This window comes from Mytilinidion resinicola (genome assembly GCF_010093595.1).
Source record: "Mytilinidion resinicola strain CBS 304.34 unplaced genomic scaffold BDZ99scaffold_23, whole genome shotgun sequence".
NCBI lineage: Eukaryota > Fungi > Ascomycota > Dothideomycetes > Mytilinidiales > Mytilinidiaceae > Mytilinidion > Mytilinidion resinicola.
The window spans coordinates 72,197-86,449 of NW_022985459.1; the positions used below are offsets into that span (position 1 = coordinate 72,197).

Sequence of the window (14,253 nt, forward strand, 5' to 3'; positions counted from 1 at the left end):
TTCTACTCGGCGAGAGAGCAATGAGATCCCCAGAATGTGTTTGCTTGCCGCCCTTCCCGTCTTTTTTCGCGGTGGTGAGGCGGGCTTGCTGCTCGCTGCAAATCATTCCGGGGGCGACCTGGACAGCTGTGAGCCTCCCTTTGAGTACAACATTCTTCGAATCATCCTGTGTCTACTGACTCCATTTGAATAGACAAACGTATGGACCCCCGCATGCCTCCGATGGTCCCTCTCCGCATCAACCTCTTGTCCGCCGACTACCTCTCCGTCGCCAGCACCAACCACCTCTTCCCCGACCACGTCGAAAGCGTCCGGGAAGCTTCATAGCTATGTTAACACGCGCACAACAATCAGCATAACGCATTGGAATGGCGATAGGGGCGAACGGTATGCAGATGTGACCGTAAACGGGGTGCTGCGCAGAGAATAGCATTTCTACCCTCTGAATCTGGCAACGAGCCAGGGAGCTCAAGTTTGGCTCGTTGAATTAGTCCAGGGGGGTAACAAGCTATTGATCAGTGCCGCAGATGGAGGCGGCTGGGGCCCTCATTTGGATCGTCTGGTGGTGTCGATGAGTTGATAGCGGAAAAATTGAGGCAGTCTTATCAAAAGTAACTGATACTGGAAGTGCTTCACTTTTGCGAAATTTTCGCGCGTGTACTCCACTTTTCCTTTTCTTCTTCAACTTCCACTTAATCAGTCTCCTCGTCAACCCTTTGCGAAGATGTTCTGGATCTTCGCGCTCTTGTACCTGCATATTGCACCGCCAAGGGGCTGGATCTGCCCTATTTCGGCAGATCTTAAGAAGAGGGGTAGGCCGAAGGCCTGAATTTGAGCTACGCCGTGTGAGTTACGAGGTAGGGTAAGTACAGCTTGACATGCCTGTGGGTGACTGCTTCGACGCCTTAGCCGCTGTGAGGCGGCACAGGCTGAGCCACACCGTTGCGGTGGCACCCCGTTATTGCAGGCCTAGAACACGTTGAGGACCCCTCGAAGGCCGAACTCGTGCCTGCAAAGTCCCGTAAAAGCGCTGAATACAATCGGCCAGAAGTGGAAATGCATTCATTTCCTTACCGTGACGTCTGCTGATTGGGGTAGTCTAGTCACTACCGTGGTCGAGCAGACGCCTCGTGTTCGTGCATCGACACGCCGGTTGGTGTTACATGAGCACCGTTGTTGTAGCACCCGTCAATGGTGCCATCCTGGGCGTGAAAGGCATCTTCGTGGTTATCTTGGAGCGAAATCAGACCCTTCGCGGTGCCAAATGGACACAATGGAGGACTCGCATTCACACCCTCTAGACTCCAGAGACGATCATCGGTCCCTGATCAACGTTTTCGGATGGTTTTGCGTAGTTCTTATCACTGGGATCATACTAACACGTTTGTTCAGTAGATGGGTGAAATCGCGATCGTTTGGGATAGACGATGCCTTCATTTTGGCCTCCATGGTAAGTATTTTCAAGCTGATACATGAACGCCACGTCCCTCGACTTACCATTCCTTCAGGTTTTGTCAATTCTTCAAACGGTTGCGGTCTCTATAGGCGTAGGACATGGCCTCGGTCAGCTAGAAAGCCAGTTCATTAGCACCCAGAGCGTTGCGCAGCAGAAGGTAAACACCAGCCTTTTTGCGACCCGATGTCAGGTTGTCGAATCGTCTGCTTATTTGATTTTAGTCAATCTACGCCTTTACAATCCTTTTCGTGCTCGGGCAGTTCTTCGCGAAGTTCTCCATCATCTCATTCATCATCTCAATCACTCCGGACATTAAGCAGCAAAGATTCGCATACTCTATTGGCGCAACGAGTACGATTTGGATGGCCTCTTCGGTCTTCGGCTTCGCTTTTCAGTGCCGTCTTCCTAACCCGTGGATATTCGTCAACAATCGATGCATCCATCGCCTTGCCTTTTACACCTACGTCGAAGTATTAAACATCGTCATCGACTCAACTCTCGCGATTTTCCCGAGTTTGATAATACTCGGGCTTCAACTCGAATTGAAGCAAAAAGCCATCACCATCGCCTTTTTCATGAGCAGGCTTCTGTGAGTCTGTCAAACCAAATCTACGGGTGAAGACTGACAGCTGCAGGGTCGTGACCGCATCCATAGGCCAGCTAGCCACCATGTATACTCGAACCGAGGACCCCTTCATCTCCTGGACCTTCGCCCTCCTCGTCACCATCATCCAAACCCTGGGCATCATCACAGCCTGCGGCCCCTACCTCCGCCCGTTCATCGAGGGCGCCAGCTCCGGCATGCTCGGCATCCACGACATACAGCGGCGCCGCGCAGGTACGGTCACCGGTACCTACGGCACCAAAGGCTCGACCGCCACGTACGGCTCGGGTCCCAAGAAGGCCAGCAAGTTCTCCAGTTCCACCGCCGCTACGGACAGCTTTGCATTGGAGTCAGACGATCACGAACTCACCGCGCTTCCCGTCGTACCCCCAGGCAAGGGCTGGAGCCACGCCGTGGTGTCTTCAGATGCAGGTCAGGAGGGTCAAGGTGGTGGGGGGTGGGATCGCGAGAGTCAGTCTAGCCGTACAAAGATCATTCGGCATACGACTAGCTACAGGGTTAGCAGCGGGACAGCGGAGCACGAACACGCGTAGTGAAGGAAGGTGGTAGAAGTCGGGGTGCACAGCGTTGCTAGGGATTGATCATCTGCACTCTCTGTGAGAGGGTCTGGAGTGGCACCGCGCCAGGGTGGCTAGTGGGATCTGGAATACGGTCCTGTGCAACGAGATGCTGCAACCCTTTATGTTCTGATGCGTAGCGTGCGACGGTCTTCGGCATGCTAGTTCACATGTTACGAAGAAGATTAATTCTTACATTTCGTATTTGGGAGGTTACGCGTTGAGTGCAGAGGCACCTTGCAGTACATGATGCATAGAAGAAGTAAGTATTGCATCCGCGTGTTAGAGACCAATCAGAATAAGAGTAAATCCTACTATATCGTTTGCGATACCGCTCCGGTAGGTCAACGCAGCGGAATGCGAGTTAGTAACACAGATCCTCTGCGTCGTTCGGTCCGCCAACCACGCGCGTCAACTTCCACAACGCTAGTGCAACCTCGAATCCCGTGTAGGAACCTTTCAACTTCAACATCAACGACACAACCTGTCTCGAACATCTGCCTGCTCACTGCAGACCCCGCTCGAAGACACCTCATCGCAAATCATGGCGGGCTCGATGCAGCTCCGCTCTCTGGACGACAAAGGTGTGGCGGTCGCGGAGCACCCGGCAGAGCCCTCGAGACAGGAGAAGGACAATCAGGATCTCGCGCGACTAGGGAAGAAGCCTGTGTTGAAGGTATACAATTCTTCAAAGCTCATATTTGCATTGACTGATGAGAAGATTAGCGCAACTTTGGGTTCGTCTCCATGCTGGCGTTTGCTTGCACCGTCATGATCACTTGGGAGGGAGTTTTGCTGTGAGCACATGACCGCAGATTTGAAGGCTTCGAAATCTAACCCCTGAGCAGTCTTTTCTCCATCAGCTTCAACAATGGCGGGTACGCTGGCTCGGTCTACGAATACATGCTGGTCTGGGCTGGTACCGCGACGACGTTCGCCACGATGGGCGAGTTGGCATCCATGTAAGATCCTTCGAAGCACTCAATAGTACATCATCGCTGACCGCTTCATCCAGGGCGCCCACGGCAGGAGGCCAGTATCACTGGGTCTCTATGCTTGCCCCGAAATCATCCCGCAAAATCCTCAGCTATCTCGTTGGTAGGATCTCAAACCCAAAATCCCACTCCACAAAGCTGACTCGTCCAGGCTGGCTCACCGTCACCGGCTGGCAAGCAATCGTTGCATCCGGATGCTTTCTTTGCGCCACTCTCATCGAAGGACTTATCATCATGAACGATGGCGACTACGCCCCCAAGGCGTGGCAGACGATGCTTTTCTACTGGGCTACCATCGTCTTCGCAATCTCCGTGAACACGGTCATTAGCAGGCTTCTGCCGAACATTGAGAGTCTCATTCTGATCTTACACACTTTCGGCTTCTTCGCCATCCTGATTCCGTTGGTTTACTTCGGCCCGCATGGACATGCTAAGTTGGTGTTTACATCCTTCTACAATGGAGGGAAATGGCCGACACAGGGTCTTTCGTTCATGGTGGGGACGGTTGGTCAAACTTTCAATCTTCTGGGTAAGATCATTGCAGAGCTCCTCAGATTTATTCCGCTGCTGACGTTGATAGGCGCGGATAGCGCAGTCCACATGTCGGAAGAGGTATGTTATATATACTAGTTGATCTGTTTGACTGATAGTAATATCCATAATTTTAGATACACAACCCGGCCCTCAATGTTCCGCGTGCAATGGTCTTCAGTGTCCTACTCAACGGAACCCTCGGACTCGGGATGCTCATTGCCGCGCTCTTTTGTCTCGGTAATGCCGACGAAGTCCTCACTAGTCCCTACGGCTATCCATTCATGGCAATATTCAAACAGGCGGTTGGTTCTTTGCCCGGGGCTTTGACTATGGCCGCCCTCATCACGACCCTGAACATCTGCGCAACTATCAGCTTCGTCGCCACGGCTTCGCGCATGACTTGGGCGTTTGCACGTGATCGAGGGACTCCTGGCTGGGCAACGTTGAGCAAGGCAAGTCAGTCCCCTTTATCCTTACGAAAGAGTCACATCACCAAATCAAGCGCTAAACTCAGAAATCAGATTGAGCCCAGAACCACCCTACCCCTAGTATCTATCGCCCTGACCATGATCACCGCCATTCTCCTCTCCCTAATCGGTCTCGGCTCCGCCGTGGCTTTCAACGATGTCGTCTCCCTGGCCATTAACGGCCTGTACACCTCCTATCTCCTCGGTAACAGCCTTCTCCTCTACCGCCGACTCACCGGCGGCGTCAGGCCCTACTCCGCGTCCGACACGACTCTCCGCAATACCATCGACTCCGACCACCTTGTCTGGGGCCCCTGGAAGATCCCGGAGCCGCTAGGAACCATCGTAAACGCGTTTGGATGCATCTATCTCTTCGTCATGCTGGTCTTCAGCTTCTGGCCGACGCAGGCAAACCCGACGCCAGATCTGATGAACTACAGCTCGCTCATGGTGGGTGCCGTACTGATCTTTGGGGTGGTGTACTACCTGGTTTGGGGCAATCGGTCGTACACGGGCCCGGTTGTGGAAGTGGATGCGAGCAAGTGAGGGCTGAGGAAAGGCTTTCGACTCGGCAATACGGGTCTGCGGAGCGCATCAAAGCGCTTCGGAGGAGAATTCGAAAAGGGGATAGAGATGCCATTTGATGCTACCTCAGCGTGATATGCGTCAACAATATACAGTAGACTTGGTGCGAAATGCATTAGGAATTAAGACATGATTGATTGCGCTCGCTCGAATGAAAGTGTGAACCAGTTATTTGCAGATTTTCACAGACGGAGGACGCGAGATGGATGGCCACGAGCTCTTCAAGGCGGTGACACGGCATGAAGCCTAGAATGTCGGTCAAGACGCATGCGCAGGGTCTGGCTTTGACATTGCTCAGAGCCGGGGTGAAGCTGAAGAATCCATTTTGCTTGTCCTACATTCCAAACTAGGTACTGTATGCGTATACGATGCGGCGGCCAAACTCCTCACACTTACCCCCATTCCAAATGCAGGATCTCGTATCTTTCATCCGCGAGGTTTGTAGTGGGAGACACAAAGAACAACGCCATACCCTCTTGGGCATCCTTGCCGTACTTCGCGTCTCTTGGTTTACACAGGTCTCACAGGGGACAATGGAGCTGAAGCAAGAATAGATTGAATGCCCAGGATAACGCTGTTTTCGCCTCCGTTGGCACTACCGTTCAATGCTCTTGCGGACATTCTGTTACCTCCGGTCAAGCTCTCCGAATGCTTCACTCTCTACAGACACTGGACACCTGTAGTCGGTTTTTCACCGGGCTGATGCACAGCGCCATCGCAACTTTCGACTATACTATGAGTCAATGAGGTACATCAATAAATTATCCAAGGGCTAGGGCGTTTACCATTATCACCGTTGTCGACGATTGGCCGAGCTACGGCGAAGCCAGCGAATAGGGCGATGATAATGATGTGTAGGCTTTTCATGTTGACAGATTCTTGCAATCGTGGTGGTGCTTGTCGGGTAGTCGGACTTTACGAAACCGGACGAAGTTTTGTGAGTGGCTTGACAAGAGAATATTGGAGGCTGAAGTCGTAAGTGCGGAGACGGGTTCGTATTTGGGAACTGGAGCTGGGGGCTGGAAGCATTTGTCGTATTTGAGTTCCATTTTATGTTGCGGTACTGGACACAAAACTCGGTTCTTTGCCGTGTCATTTGAAATCCTAACGCTGTTCAACCCAACTCTTCTTCTGGGAACGAGTCACCAGTCCACGTCGTTGATGCTGTGCTTGCCAGCATCCAGCACTATCTACTAAGGAACAGCATCGGACCAAGAATGGGCTAAGGCAGGGGATTACGAAACAGAGTTTGCATAGATATCTGCAACGGCGGCCTGCAGAAACGTAGACTCAAGTTGCTTCCCGGTACACCTTGTTCTATAAGACCAACAAGCTATAGAGCAAATAGCATTCTTAGCATGGGCAGGGACATTTCTTCTCTTTTTGTCAACCCTACTCATTCAAGGATCGAAATTCAGGATAGGTCGTCAACATAATGCTCTCTTCTAGGCCCAAGTTGCATCACGCATGTACATCATGCCTCATCAAGACCCTAGACTTGACCGGGCGGAGTTTAGATTAAGGCATTGAGACAGCATCACAGAATATATTGAAATGTTCAGGCATTGATCGTCTCCGACACTGCTATCCTAATCTCCAATAAAGATGCCTTACCCTTGCTACAGGCTCCCTCCACTCAACAACCCGAGGATTTGATAGTTACAGACACGTGACACCATCGATAGAAATATCTGAGCCTCCCGTTGGGGGCTTTGTAGGACAGACGTCGCCTATAGTGTGCATTAGCGTGATGATTTCACGGATATTCTAGGAATCTTACCATCGTCGATCGCTTCGATTGGGTGACCTTCAGCAAATAGGGCGAGCGTTGGCAATGCAGAGAACTCCAAGAGAAGAAGGGTGAGCTTTTGAAATTGCATGTTGTGCCCTTGGGGCCTGTTCGGCTTGTTGGGAGTCGTTTTGGAGATACTGAAAAGTATATCTTCTCGCTGGTGAAATGGTTGAGCAAAGGGGATGGATGAACTGTGAAGATATCTCGATGTTGTTCTGCTTAAGAGCATCAAGATATGATGACCACGTCTCGTTAGTAGTTTCAACGTTGAAGTGTAGCAGAACTCTGCTCTCATCGTACTACTCCAAACTCTAGTACCCAAACTGCGATCTCCAAATCCCCTAGCTTTTGCGAGACCGTCATCTGGTCACATTCCTAATATCATATCTTCTCTTTTCTGGACTTGCCAGAGGATCTTGACCGCCTTTGGGAGGGGATAGGTCGGAGGATATTCCATGAACATGCCTTATCGTTCACTGGGATGCGGTGAGCATAGTACCACCCCCGCAATTTGTGCGATCTCACGTCAGACGAGTGGCTTGCAGGATGCGGCCCGCTCCTGCATAGCTCGGCAATCAGTCCACTCATTTAGTCGTGAAGCAACCTTGCTATCAGTCCACACTGCATGCTGGGGATCATTCTCGATATCGGCCGGTGAACCTCAAGTAGGACCTGTGATCGCCTCGGGTGCAATAACAATCACGAGGTCGTGGGATTGACACGAAGATTTTGACACGAAGATTTACAGAAGTAGTTGTACAGCATGTCGTATCCTGGTTGGTGTAATGGTGTGGGAAGGTCCACGTCGAGGATAATGAAGGTTGGCGAGGATGCATATCTGCCAGCTTCGAGATCTTACCCTACTACGGCATCGCATTGCTTTCAGCTCGCTCTAAAATCTTCGTCTCCCCATTTTGAAGTCCATCCGTACTGCTTCTTCTTAGTAGCGTATATCATGAGTGAAGTAAAATACTCAAAGCTCCAAGCGAAAGACTCTTGCGAAAGCTCCGCTCTTCCCTCCTCGTTATCCTTCGACGATGGAGATAGAATACCGGATTTAGAGAGCGATGAATATTGCACAGTGTCTCAGTTTACTCAGTACCTCCTCATTTATACGACGTTCATTACCCTATGTTTCCTCGTTCTACTCAGTTTCCTCGCCACTGTCGCCTTCCGAGGTGATTGTGTATTCGAAGATCGACCGTCCGACATTTTATCTCCTCTCGACTCCTCTTATTGTGAGCTCTTCTCCGATTCTTCGTGGCTATGCAAATTGACCTCCGTAGCGCCTGCAAAGTCCGCTCTCTCCCGCATGACAGTGAAGTCCGCGCAATATGACGAAGCGATGGGCGGCATGCCATCCAAAGAGCATGATGAGAAGTGGTTGAATCTGGTGACGCGTATGCTACCTTTCTTCCTTCCTCACATCTTCATCCGCTCAGTAGTCCCGCTATGATTGACATCGACCCTCGCAGCCGCACTCATGCGCTCATCCTACGAAGAAATGTCCCTAGCCGGCGAGAATCCTGAGCAATCTGTGGATATGTTTGAAGGGGGCGGATACATGACTTCACTTGGCGTATACCATGAACTGCATTGCTTGGTATGACTCCCACTCTTTGACTCTATTTTTTTTCGTCCCTCGCATCGGCGGAACAGAGAAGCTGACCGCTACAGCGCCGTCTGAAACTGTACCTCCACTCCTATCACTACTACCCACATCTGTCTACCTCCCCAGCCGACCCCGAGAACGCTTACGAGTTGGCACATTTGAATCATTGTATCGAGTCCATCCGCCTAAGCCTGATGTGCGCCGCGAATGTCGCACTGTATTCGTTTCAATGGCCTGAAGAGGGCGAGGAGCATACCAGGAAGCCGAAGACGAAGACGAATAGCTCGCGAGTATGCGTCGATTGGGAACGGTTGGATAGCTGGACGAGGGAAAGAGGCGTTGGGTTGCAGCCTAGATTGAAGCATCCCAGAAATCCGGCGGAGAAATGAGCGCAACGGCGTAGTTGAGTGGGAAGTCATATTTTGATATAGTGAGGATTAGGCTGTCTCTTGCCTGACCCTTTACTTGCTAGCTGAGCCACTCCTTACGGTGGCATCATGAGAGCAGAGGTCGAGCTCGAGCAATGGTATGTTCATGTGCCTGAACTTACGACGTAGTTCTGTATTCTGTTGTTTCTTTTGTCAGCAAACTCCAGAAATAGAATATTAAGTGCCCTCAACGCCCTCAAAATGTGTCATGTAAATTACCTATAACTCCCCTACTTGTAGCGTACCTCGAATTCAAACCCAATGTTCTCGAAGTGCGGCCTGATGCGTTCGCCAGGACCGCGTTGCAACCAATCCGAAATCAATTCCGACATGCCTTTCTCATACCCTGGGACCTGAGAGGTTTCAGACCGCTCCTCCCCACAAAGCACCTCCAAGTGCCTGTTCTTCTTCTCCTTCCATTGGCAATGCACAGCAAGCACGACACGCCACTTCTCCACCACCGGAGTCTTGCGCAGGCGCTGCTCCGCTGCTGACAGATCGTCAGAAAGATTGTCAATCAGCTCACCTGGCTTGCCAGCCTCCACACCCGGGAAGCTGATTGTGATTTTCTTGTCTACAGCCCCCAAGCTCTCAGTGCGGTTCATAACGCGGCCGACCACTTCTACGACAGTGCCGGGAATGATTGACCAAGAGGGGTCTTTAGCGCGGTGTGTTGAGATAATCATCCGCTCGAATTGTAAACAGTACTCCACGACATCGCCAAGACGATCTGGACAGCAGATGGCGGGGCACTCGGAGATTCCGCGCCTGTAGAGGACCACGCGGCTTCGGCGTGGACCTGCTTGCAGGCCACGAAGAGGTTGCTTCGGGTGGAAGGTTCGCCGACTTCGGTTCGTTCGAGGGGGTGGTGGAGGTTGTTGTTGTCGGTACAGACTGTACAGTCGCACCAAGTGGCTCGGAAAGGCTCGACGGGAGTGGTGGCTAGGGTCCAGTAGTAGACCTCCACGCGGAGCTCGGCGGGCAGGTCGATGGGACGGAAGGGCTTGTGGAAGTAGTCAGACATCTTAGTACCTGGCATGTAAATTAAGGCGTTTGTTAGCGAGTTCATCGATGGAGTACTGATTGGGAGTATCTGGTGGAGTATTGGACTATGCAGTATGAAAGCGGGGTACCGAGACGAACTTACTACCGTGCCAAAGTGGTGGTTGTTGAGAGGAGAAGTACCTAGATAGTTGAGAAAATCGCTGCTTATAATAAGGCTGCACTATCGAGACCAGTGGAAGCAATCACATATGTCACTTTTAGTAGGCACTTGATTCCACGTGTTAGAAGAGATCGAAGGTCTTTATGGCCATTCACATTTGGGAGGTCTTACGGTGTAGACACTGGAAGCTCAGTCAAAGATCTAAGGCGAGCCGCAATACGATTGACCGCACCGAAAGTCAATTGAAATAGCCAAATCATCCGAAAGGGTTTCAGTGCTTGAAGGACGTTTGATGCCAGAGATTGTTGGGATGACGTCTCACGTGAATTACCCCCATTTGGCACATCGCGAAAACACCTGACTGAAGTCATCGCTTTTCAGCCCCATTGCCCTTCAACCCTCATCCCATCGCGAAATCGTCCATAAACACACGACGTCCCGCCGCTTACAGCTTATACACGAATTCTATAGGCGCACGTTTGTCAGGGGGTTTTCTTTGTTCATTCTTCAATAATGGCACGTTGCTATTGGCCGGCATCCGCATTGCGCGCAATTGAGCAAGTTTACATCCGAGACGGTCCATTCTAACGCCTTTGCATTCGGCTATGCCAAAGAGAGCATAGTGAATAAGCTTTGCTTACGTTCAAGAAGAGCCAAGGTTCATGACTACTTGGTTTCCGGCTTTGGGGACTCCTTCTGCACTTCATGAACTCATCCTCCATCTTTTCTCCATCTCAAGCTCGTCAGTGCATCCAAACACGACTGAGAGCTCATCTTGTTAGCATTAGTCAAGTTGACTGGTCTCTACTGGCCGGTCGCGAACAAAGACAAACCAAGAGAAGAGTCAAAATCGCCGCAAGAATTGGCGACTTTCTCCGAGGACATCCATCACCAGCGTACGAGGAGCCGCGTAGACTTGTCGAGATACCTCATCAAGAAGCCATACTCATATAAGCGCCGTATCAATTTCTCACTGTCCGAATGTTTGCGGACACCTAGTTATTACAACGCAAACTCCGACGACCGAACATGCACACTCGTCTCGACCGTGACTTTTACAATGATGTTTGCAACGAAAAGACATGAGGGACATTCCCATGGTCTTTCGAAGGACAATCAACAAGTTGCTGTATCATTTCTATGTGTTGTTTTGGCGTTGGTCTTGCTGAAGGCATGCTTCCGGGCGCTAGGATGGTACATCGCTCGTCAACGGTACGCCAGAACTCATTCCGATTCTCTTTCGTGGCTGACAGATCTTCTAGCTTGAGTATTGGAGACTTGGAACTCCCTGAGATTAGTCCGACGTTGTCCTCCATTCATAATTTGCTTGGACGGACTCAAGCATTCGCTACCGGCGTTGGATCACTCTCAATTCCGCCATCTCTCGATATCTCATGGATCCAGTATTCCCGATTCTCTTCTGGAAAGATTTTTCTCCTCGCGACATACGCGACTGTCATTGGTTTCATGATCAGAGTCATCCGTACACCCACATCATCGACCCATTTCATCGAGGACATCGCCTTCCGCGCCGGATGGGTTTCCATCACCCAAATTCCGCTAATCTACCTCCTCGCTACCAAGTTTGGCCCTCTCAATACCCTCGCGGGGTTCTCATACGAGAGAATCAACTGGGCGCATCGCTGGATCGGCCGAATACTGTTCATCTGCACCACCGTGCATATGGGCTATTTCTTCTCCCTGTGGATATCATATGGCGTAGTCCGGACTGAGTTAAACATGATGAAGGTAGTAAGACACGGGCTTGGTGCGTATGGTGTCTTGGTGTGGATTGCGGTTACGAGTATGCTTCCTCTCAGACGCTGGGCTTACAAATGGTTCTACCTCAATCATTTAGTATCGACCACGGCATTCCTTTGCCTGCTTTGGCTGCATATCCCGAAGCATGCCCGATACAACATCTATCTGTCATTGATGATCATCGGCTTCGATATACTCTTCCGAATGATGAACGTAGTTCGCAACAACTTTCAATTTGCGGGTTGGAGAAGCGGATATGCGGCGATCTCGTCTGAACTTGAGGACAAGGATCATGCGAGCGGAGGTGTCTCATTCGGTCATCTTGCCGAAGTGGAGACTTATTCAGATACTGATTATTCTCTCGTACATGGACAGGGTACGATCACACATCTCCGTCTCCGTGAACTGCCCTTCAGCTGGAGACCGGGGCAGCACATTCGAACATGCGTTCCAAGATTGGGGCTTCTTGAGTTCCACCCGTTTACGCCAGCAACCTGCTACTTTCCTACGACTTCGGTGTCTAAGAAAGCCGGCCAGCAAGATTTTGAGGCGGAAGCTGATATAGACGACAATGATGACTTAGACATGGACTCCCGCGTTTTGGACCTCTTCGTCCTGTCTCATCGACGCTTCACCCGCAGACTGATCGCCACTGCTCAAGAAGGCGTCCATCGCACTGCAATCATTGACGGGCCCTTCGGTGCTCCGCCATCCTGGACCAACTACGAGAAGGTCTGCCTCATAGCCTCCTCGACGGGCGTCTCCTTCACGCTTTCAATCATGGACCACCTCGCAAGAGCGGCCGTGGCCAAACGGCCATCTTCCAGAACCCTGCAACTGAAGCAAATCGACTTTATTTGGGTCACACGACACTTTTGCGCCGGCTTTGACGAGGCTGTCACAGCCCTGCTGAAGACGCATGCAGCCAAACTTCGAGAAACTGGTGTCGAAATCAGTATCCAGATCTTTGTAACGTCTCCATATTCCATAAGTCAAGGGATGGAAGAGAGCGGACTGTGCCCTATGGATACTGCTGGGGGAGCGTCGGCGACCTCAAGTCTGCATGGTGAGGATCATGAGGAGGTGGACAATACAAATCCTCTCGTGTCCGCGGATGGAGATGGATTTGCTTTGACGGCTCTCTCCATCCACAGAGACATAAACGTTGCAGACGAATCGATGACGCCGATGGATGTGGATACTTTTGCGGCGGCGGAGCGGCCTCTTATGCAGTCACATCGCGCCCAAAAAAATCACCTAGACGATACAATTCAGCGCTTCTACGGACAACGTCCAAACGTCTCTTCAATTCTAGACACTGTCTTGCCGGCAACGCACGAAATCTCGCAGATTGTCGGTGTCTGTGCCAATATTGGGATGGCAAGCGAGATTGGTAACGCCGTCGCGAAAATGAATATCGCTTTTGCTTTTGGTAGGAGAGCTAGAGGCGTCGAATTGTTCAGCGAAGCATTTACATAGGTAGCGTCAGCTTCTTGTAGCATAGTTCAATTCATGTATCAGATTCCATGATCATGGCCTTCTGAGGTTCTTTTCAAGCGTGAAAGTCCATCATCTCAACTCCACAATCTCGACTCATGTCGACTCCTCCATCTCTATCATGTTAACAACCACTTACTTTGGCGAATCTCCAGCTTAACTACATCAGTTAAATCACTGTTCTTCGCCGCCGGATCCAAGTTGTGATATCCAGCCTAAGCTCTTCACCTCATAGGAGGTCTGAACAGTTCGCTCACTGTCAGGACGATCACCGACGACAACTCCTTGCTACACCACCAATCTGCAGACGGACAAGGTGACAGACCTAATCCATCTGTCGAGACTACTTCACCTCTTCTAGCAGCAGGGCTTCATGAAGTGAAGTGATAGAAGCGCCTACTAGACCTTAAACTAACCCCCTATCGTGTTGGCAGAGAGTCCAACGCCTCACAGCCTTGTCGAGCTTGTAACGCCCTTCACTCACAACCTCACTAAGCGCCGTACTTCTACCTATAATGCACCTCTTGAAAACATCTCTAGAGTCTAGCAGAGCGCCCTCCTAGACGGCTCCTACACAACAACAAAAAGGAAAGTAGAAGTGCAAGGAATAAGGCACCCGATCGAATAGTCCAACCCTCAACAGTGTTTCTCTCCAAACACAACACCTTAACAACCCGCTCCGCCCACAAATCGCCTTGCATAAAATAAGGCAGACAGTAAGGTACCAGTAAACCAGCAGCTAACTTTAGGAATGCCCATGCGTCAGAGGTTCAGACGGT

At 51.0% G+C, this 14,253-nt stretch overlaps 7 protein-coding genes across 7 annotated transcripts; 5 read left to right on the forward strand and 2 right to left on the reverse strand.

Annotated features, from left to right (window-relative positions):
- Window positions 1-34: 34 nt before the first annotated feature.
- Window positions 35-327, forward strand: BDZ99DRAFT_525740 (uncharacterized protein; the record flags this gene model as incomplete). Its single annotated transcript, XM_033726026.1, has 2 exons — window positions 35-128; window positions 194-327. The coding sequence occupies 2 exons, from the start codon at window positions 35-37 to the stop codon at window positions 325-327; spliced, it is 228 nt and encodes a 75-aa protein (XP_033571112.1).
- Window positions 328-1,273: 946 nt separating this feature from the next.
- BDZ99DRAFT_452115 (uncharacterized protein) lies at window positions 1,274-2,850 on the forward strand (the record flags this gene model as incomplete). Its single annotated transcript, XM_033718251.1, has 4 exons — window positions 1,274-1,450; window positions 1,509-1,613; window positions 1,678-2,045; window positions 2,092-2,850. The coding sequence occupies 4 exons, from the start codon at window positions 1,274-1,276 to the stop codon at window positions 2,612-2,614; spliced, it is 1,173 nt and encodes a 390-aa protein (XP_033571113.1). The 3' UTR covers window positions 2,615-2,850.
- Window positions 2,851-3,182: 332 nt separating this feature from the next.
- On the forward strand, window positions 3,183-5,326 carry BDZ99DRAFT_511671 (putative GABA permease; the record flags this gene model as incomplete). Its single annotated transcript, XM_033724568.1, has 8 exons — window positions 3,183-3,314; window positions 3,365-3,435; window positions 3,487-3,600; window positions 3,654-3,736; window positions 3,785-4,162; window positions 4,214-4,245; window positions 4,302-4,619; window positions 4,689-5,326. The coding sequence occupies 8 exons, from the start codon at window positions 3,183-3,185 to the stop codon at window positions 5,178-5,180; spliced, it is 1,620 nt and encodes a 539-aa protein (XP_033571114.1). The 3' UTR covers window positions 5,181-5,326.
- A 2,640-nt stretch (window positions 5,327-7,966) lies between these two features.
- BDZ99DRAFT_525744 (uncharacterized protein) lies at window positions 7,967-9,012 on the forward strand (the record flags this gene model as incomplete). The annotated part of the gene is made up of 4 exons (XM_033726027.1): window positions 7,967-8,249; window positions 8,298-8,411; window positions 8,487-8,614; window positions 8,689-9,012. The coding sequence occupies 4 exons, from the start codon at window positions 7,967-7,969 to the stop codon at window positions 9,010-9,012; spliced, it is 849 nt and encodes a 282-aa protein (XP_033571115.1).
- A 36-nt stretch (window positions 9,013-9,048) lies between these two features.
- BDZ99DRAFT_153655 (uncharacterized protein) lies at window positions 9,049-10,125 on the reverse strand. The gene is made up of 2 exons (XM_033712809.1): window positions 9,297-10,125; window positions 9,049-9,189 (listed from the first exon to the last, which is right to left on the reverse strand). Exons 1-2 carry the CDS (start codon window positions 9,735-9,737, stop codon window positions 9,085-9,087), a joined length of 546 nt encoding a protein of 181 aa, XP_033571116.1. The 5' UTR covers window positions 9,738-10,125; the 3' UTR covers window positions 9,049-9,084.
- Window positions 10,126-10,934: 809 nt separating this feature from the next.
- Window positions 10,935-13,456, forward strand: BDZ99DRAFT_502658 (uncharacterized protein; the record flags this gene model as incomplete). The annotated part of the gene is made up of 2 exons (XM_033723908.1): window positions 10,935-11,428; window positions 11,479-13,456. The coding sequence occupies exons 1-2, from the start codon at window positions 11,277-11,279 to the stop codon at window positions 13,454-13,456; spliced, it is 2,130 nt and encodes a 709-aa protein (XP_033571117.1). The 5' UTR covers window positions 10,935-11,276.
- A 523-nt stretch (window positions 13,457-13,979) lies between these two features.
- Window positions 13,980-14,243, reverse strand: BDZ99DRAFT_153669 (uncharacterized protein). The gene has a single exon (XM_033712810.1). The coding sequence runs from the start codon at window positions 14,173-14,175 to the stop codon at window positions 14,011-14,013; it is 165 nt and encodes a 54-aa protein (XP_033571118.1). The 5' UTR covers window positions 14,176-14,243; the 3' UTR covers window positions 13,980-14,010.
- Between the last annotated feature and the right edge of the window lie 10 nt (window positions 14,244-14,253).

What these genes read in the sequence shown, in the direction of transcription:
- BDZ99DRAFT_153655 (XM_033712809.1), bottom strand. Translation starts at nt 9,737, where the DNA reads ATGATTATCTCAACACACCGCGCTAAAGACCCCTCTTGGTCAATCATT. An exon ending in ACATTGGGTTTGAATTCGAG is followed by an intron (nt 9,190 to 9,296) that starts GTACGCTACAAG and finishes AAGAAACAACAG; the next exon opens with AATACAGAACTACGTCGTAA.
- BDZ99DRAFT_153669 (XM_033712810.1), bottom strand. Translation starts at nt 14,175, where the DNA reads ATGCAAGGCGATTTGTGGGCGGAGCGGGTTGTTAAGGTGTTGTGTTTG.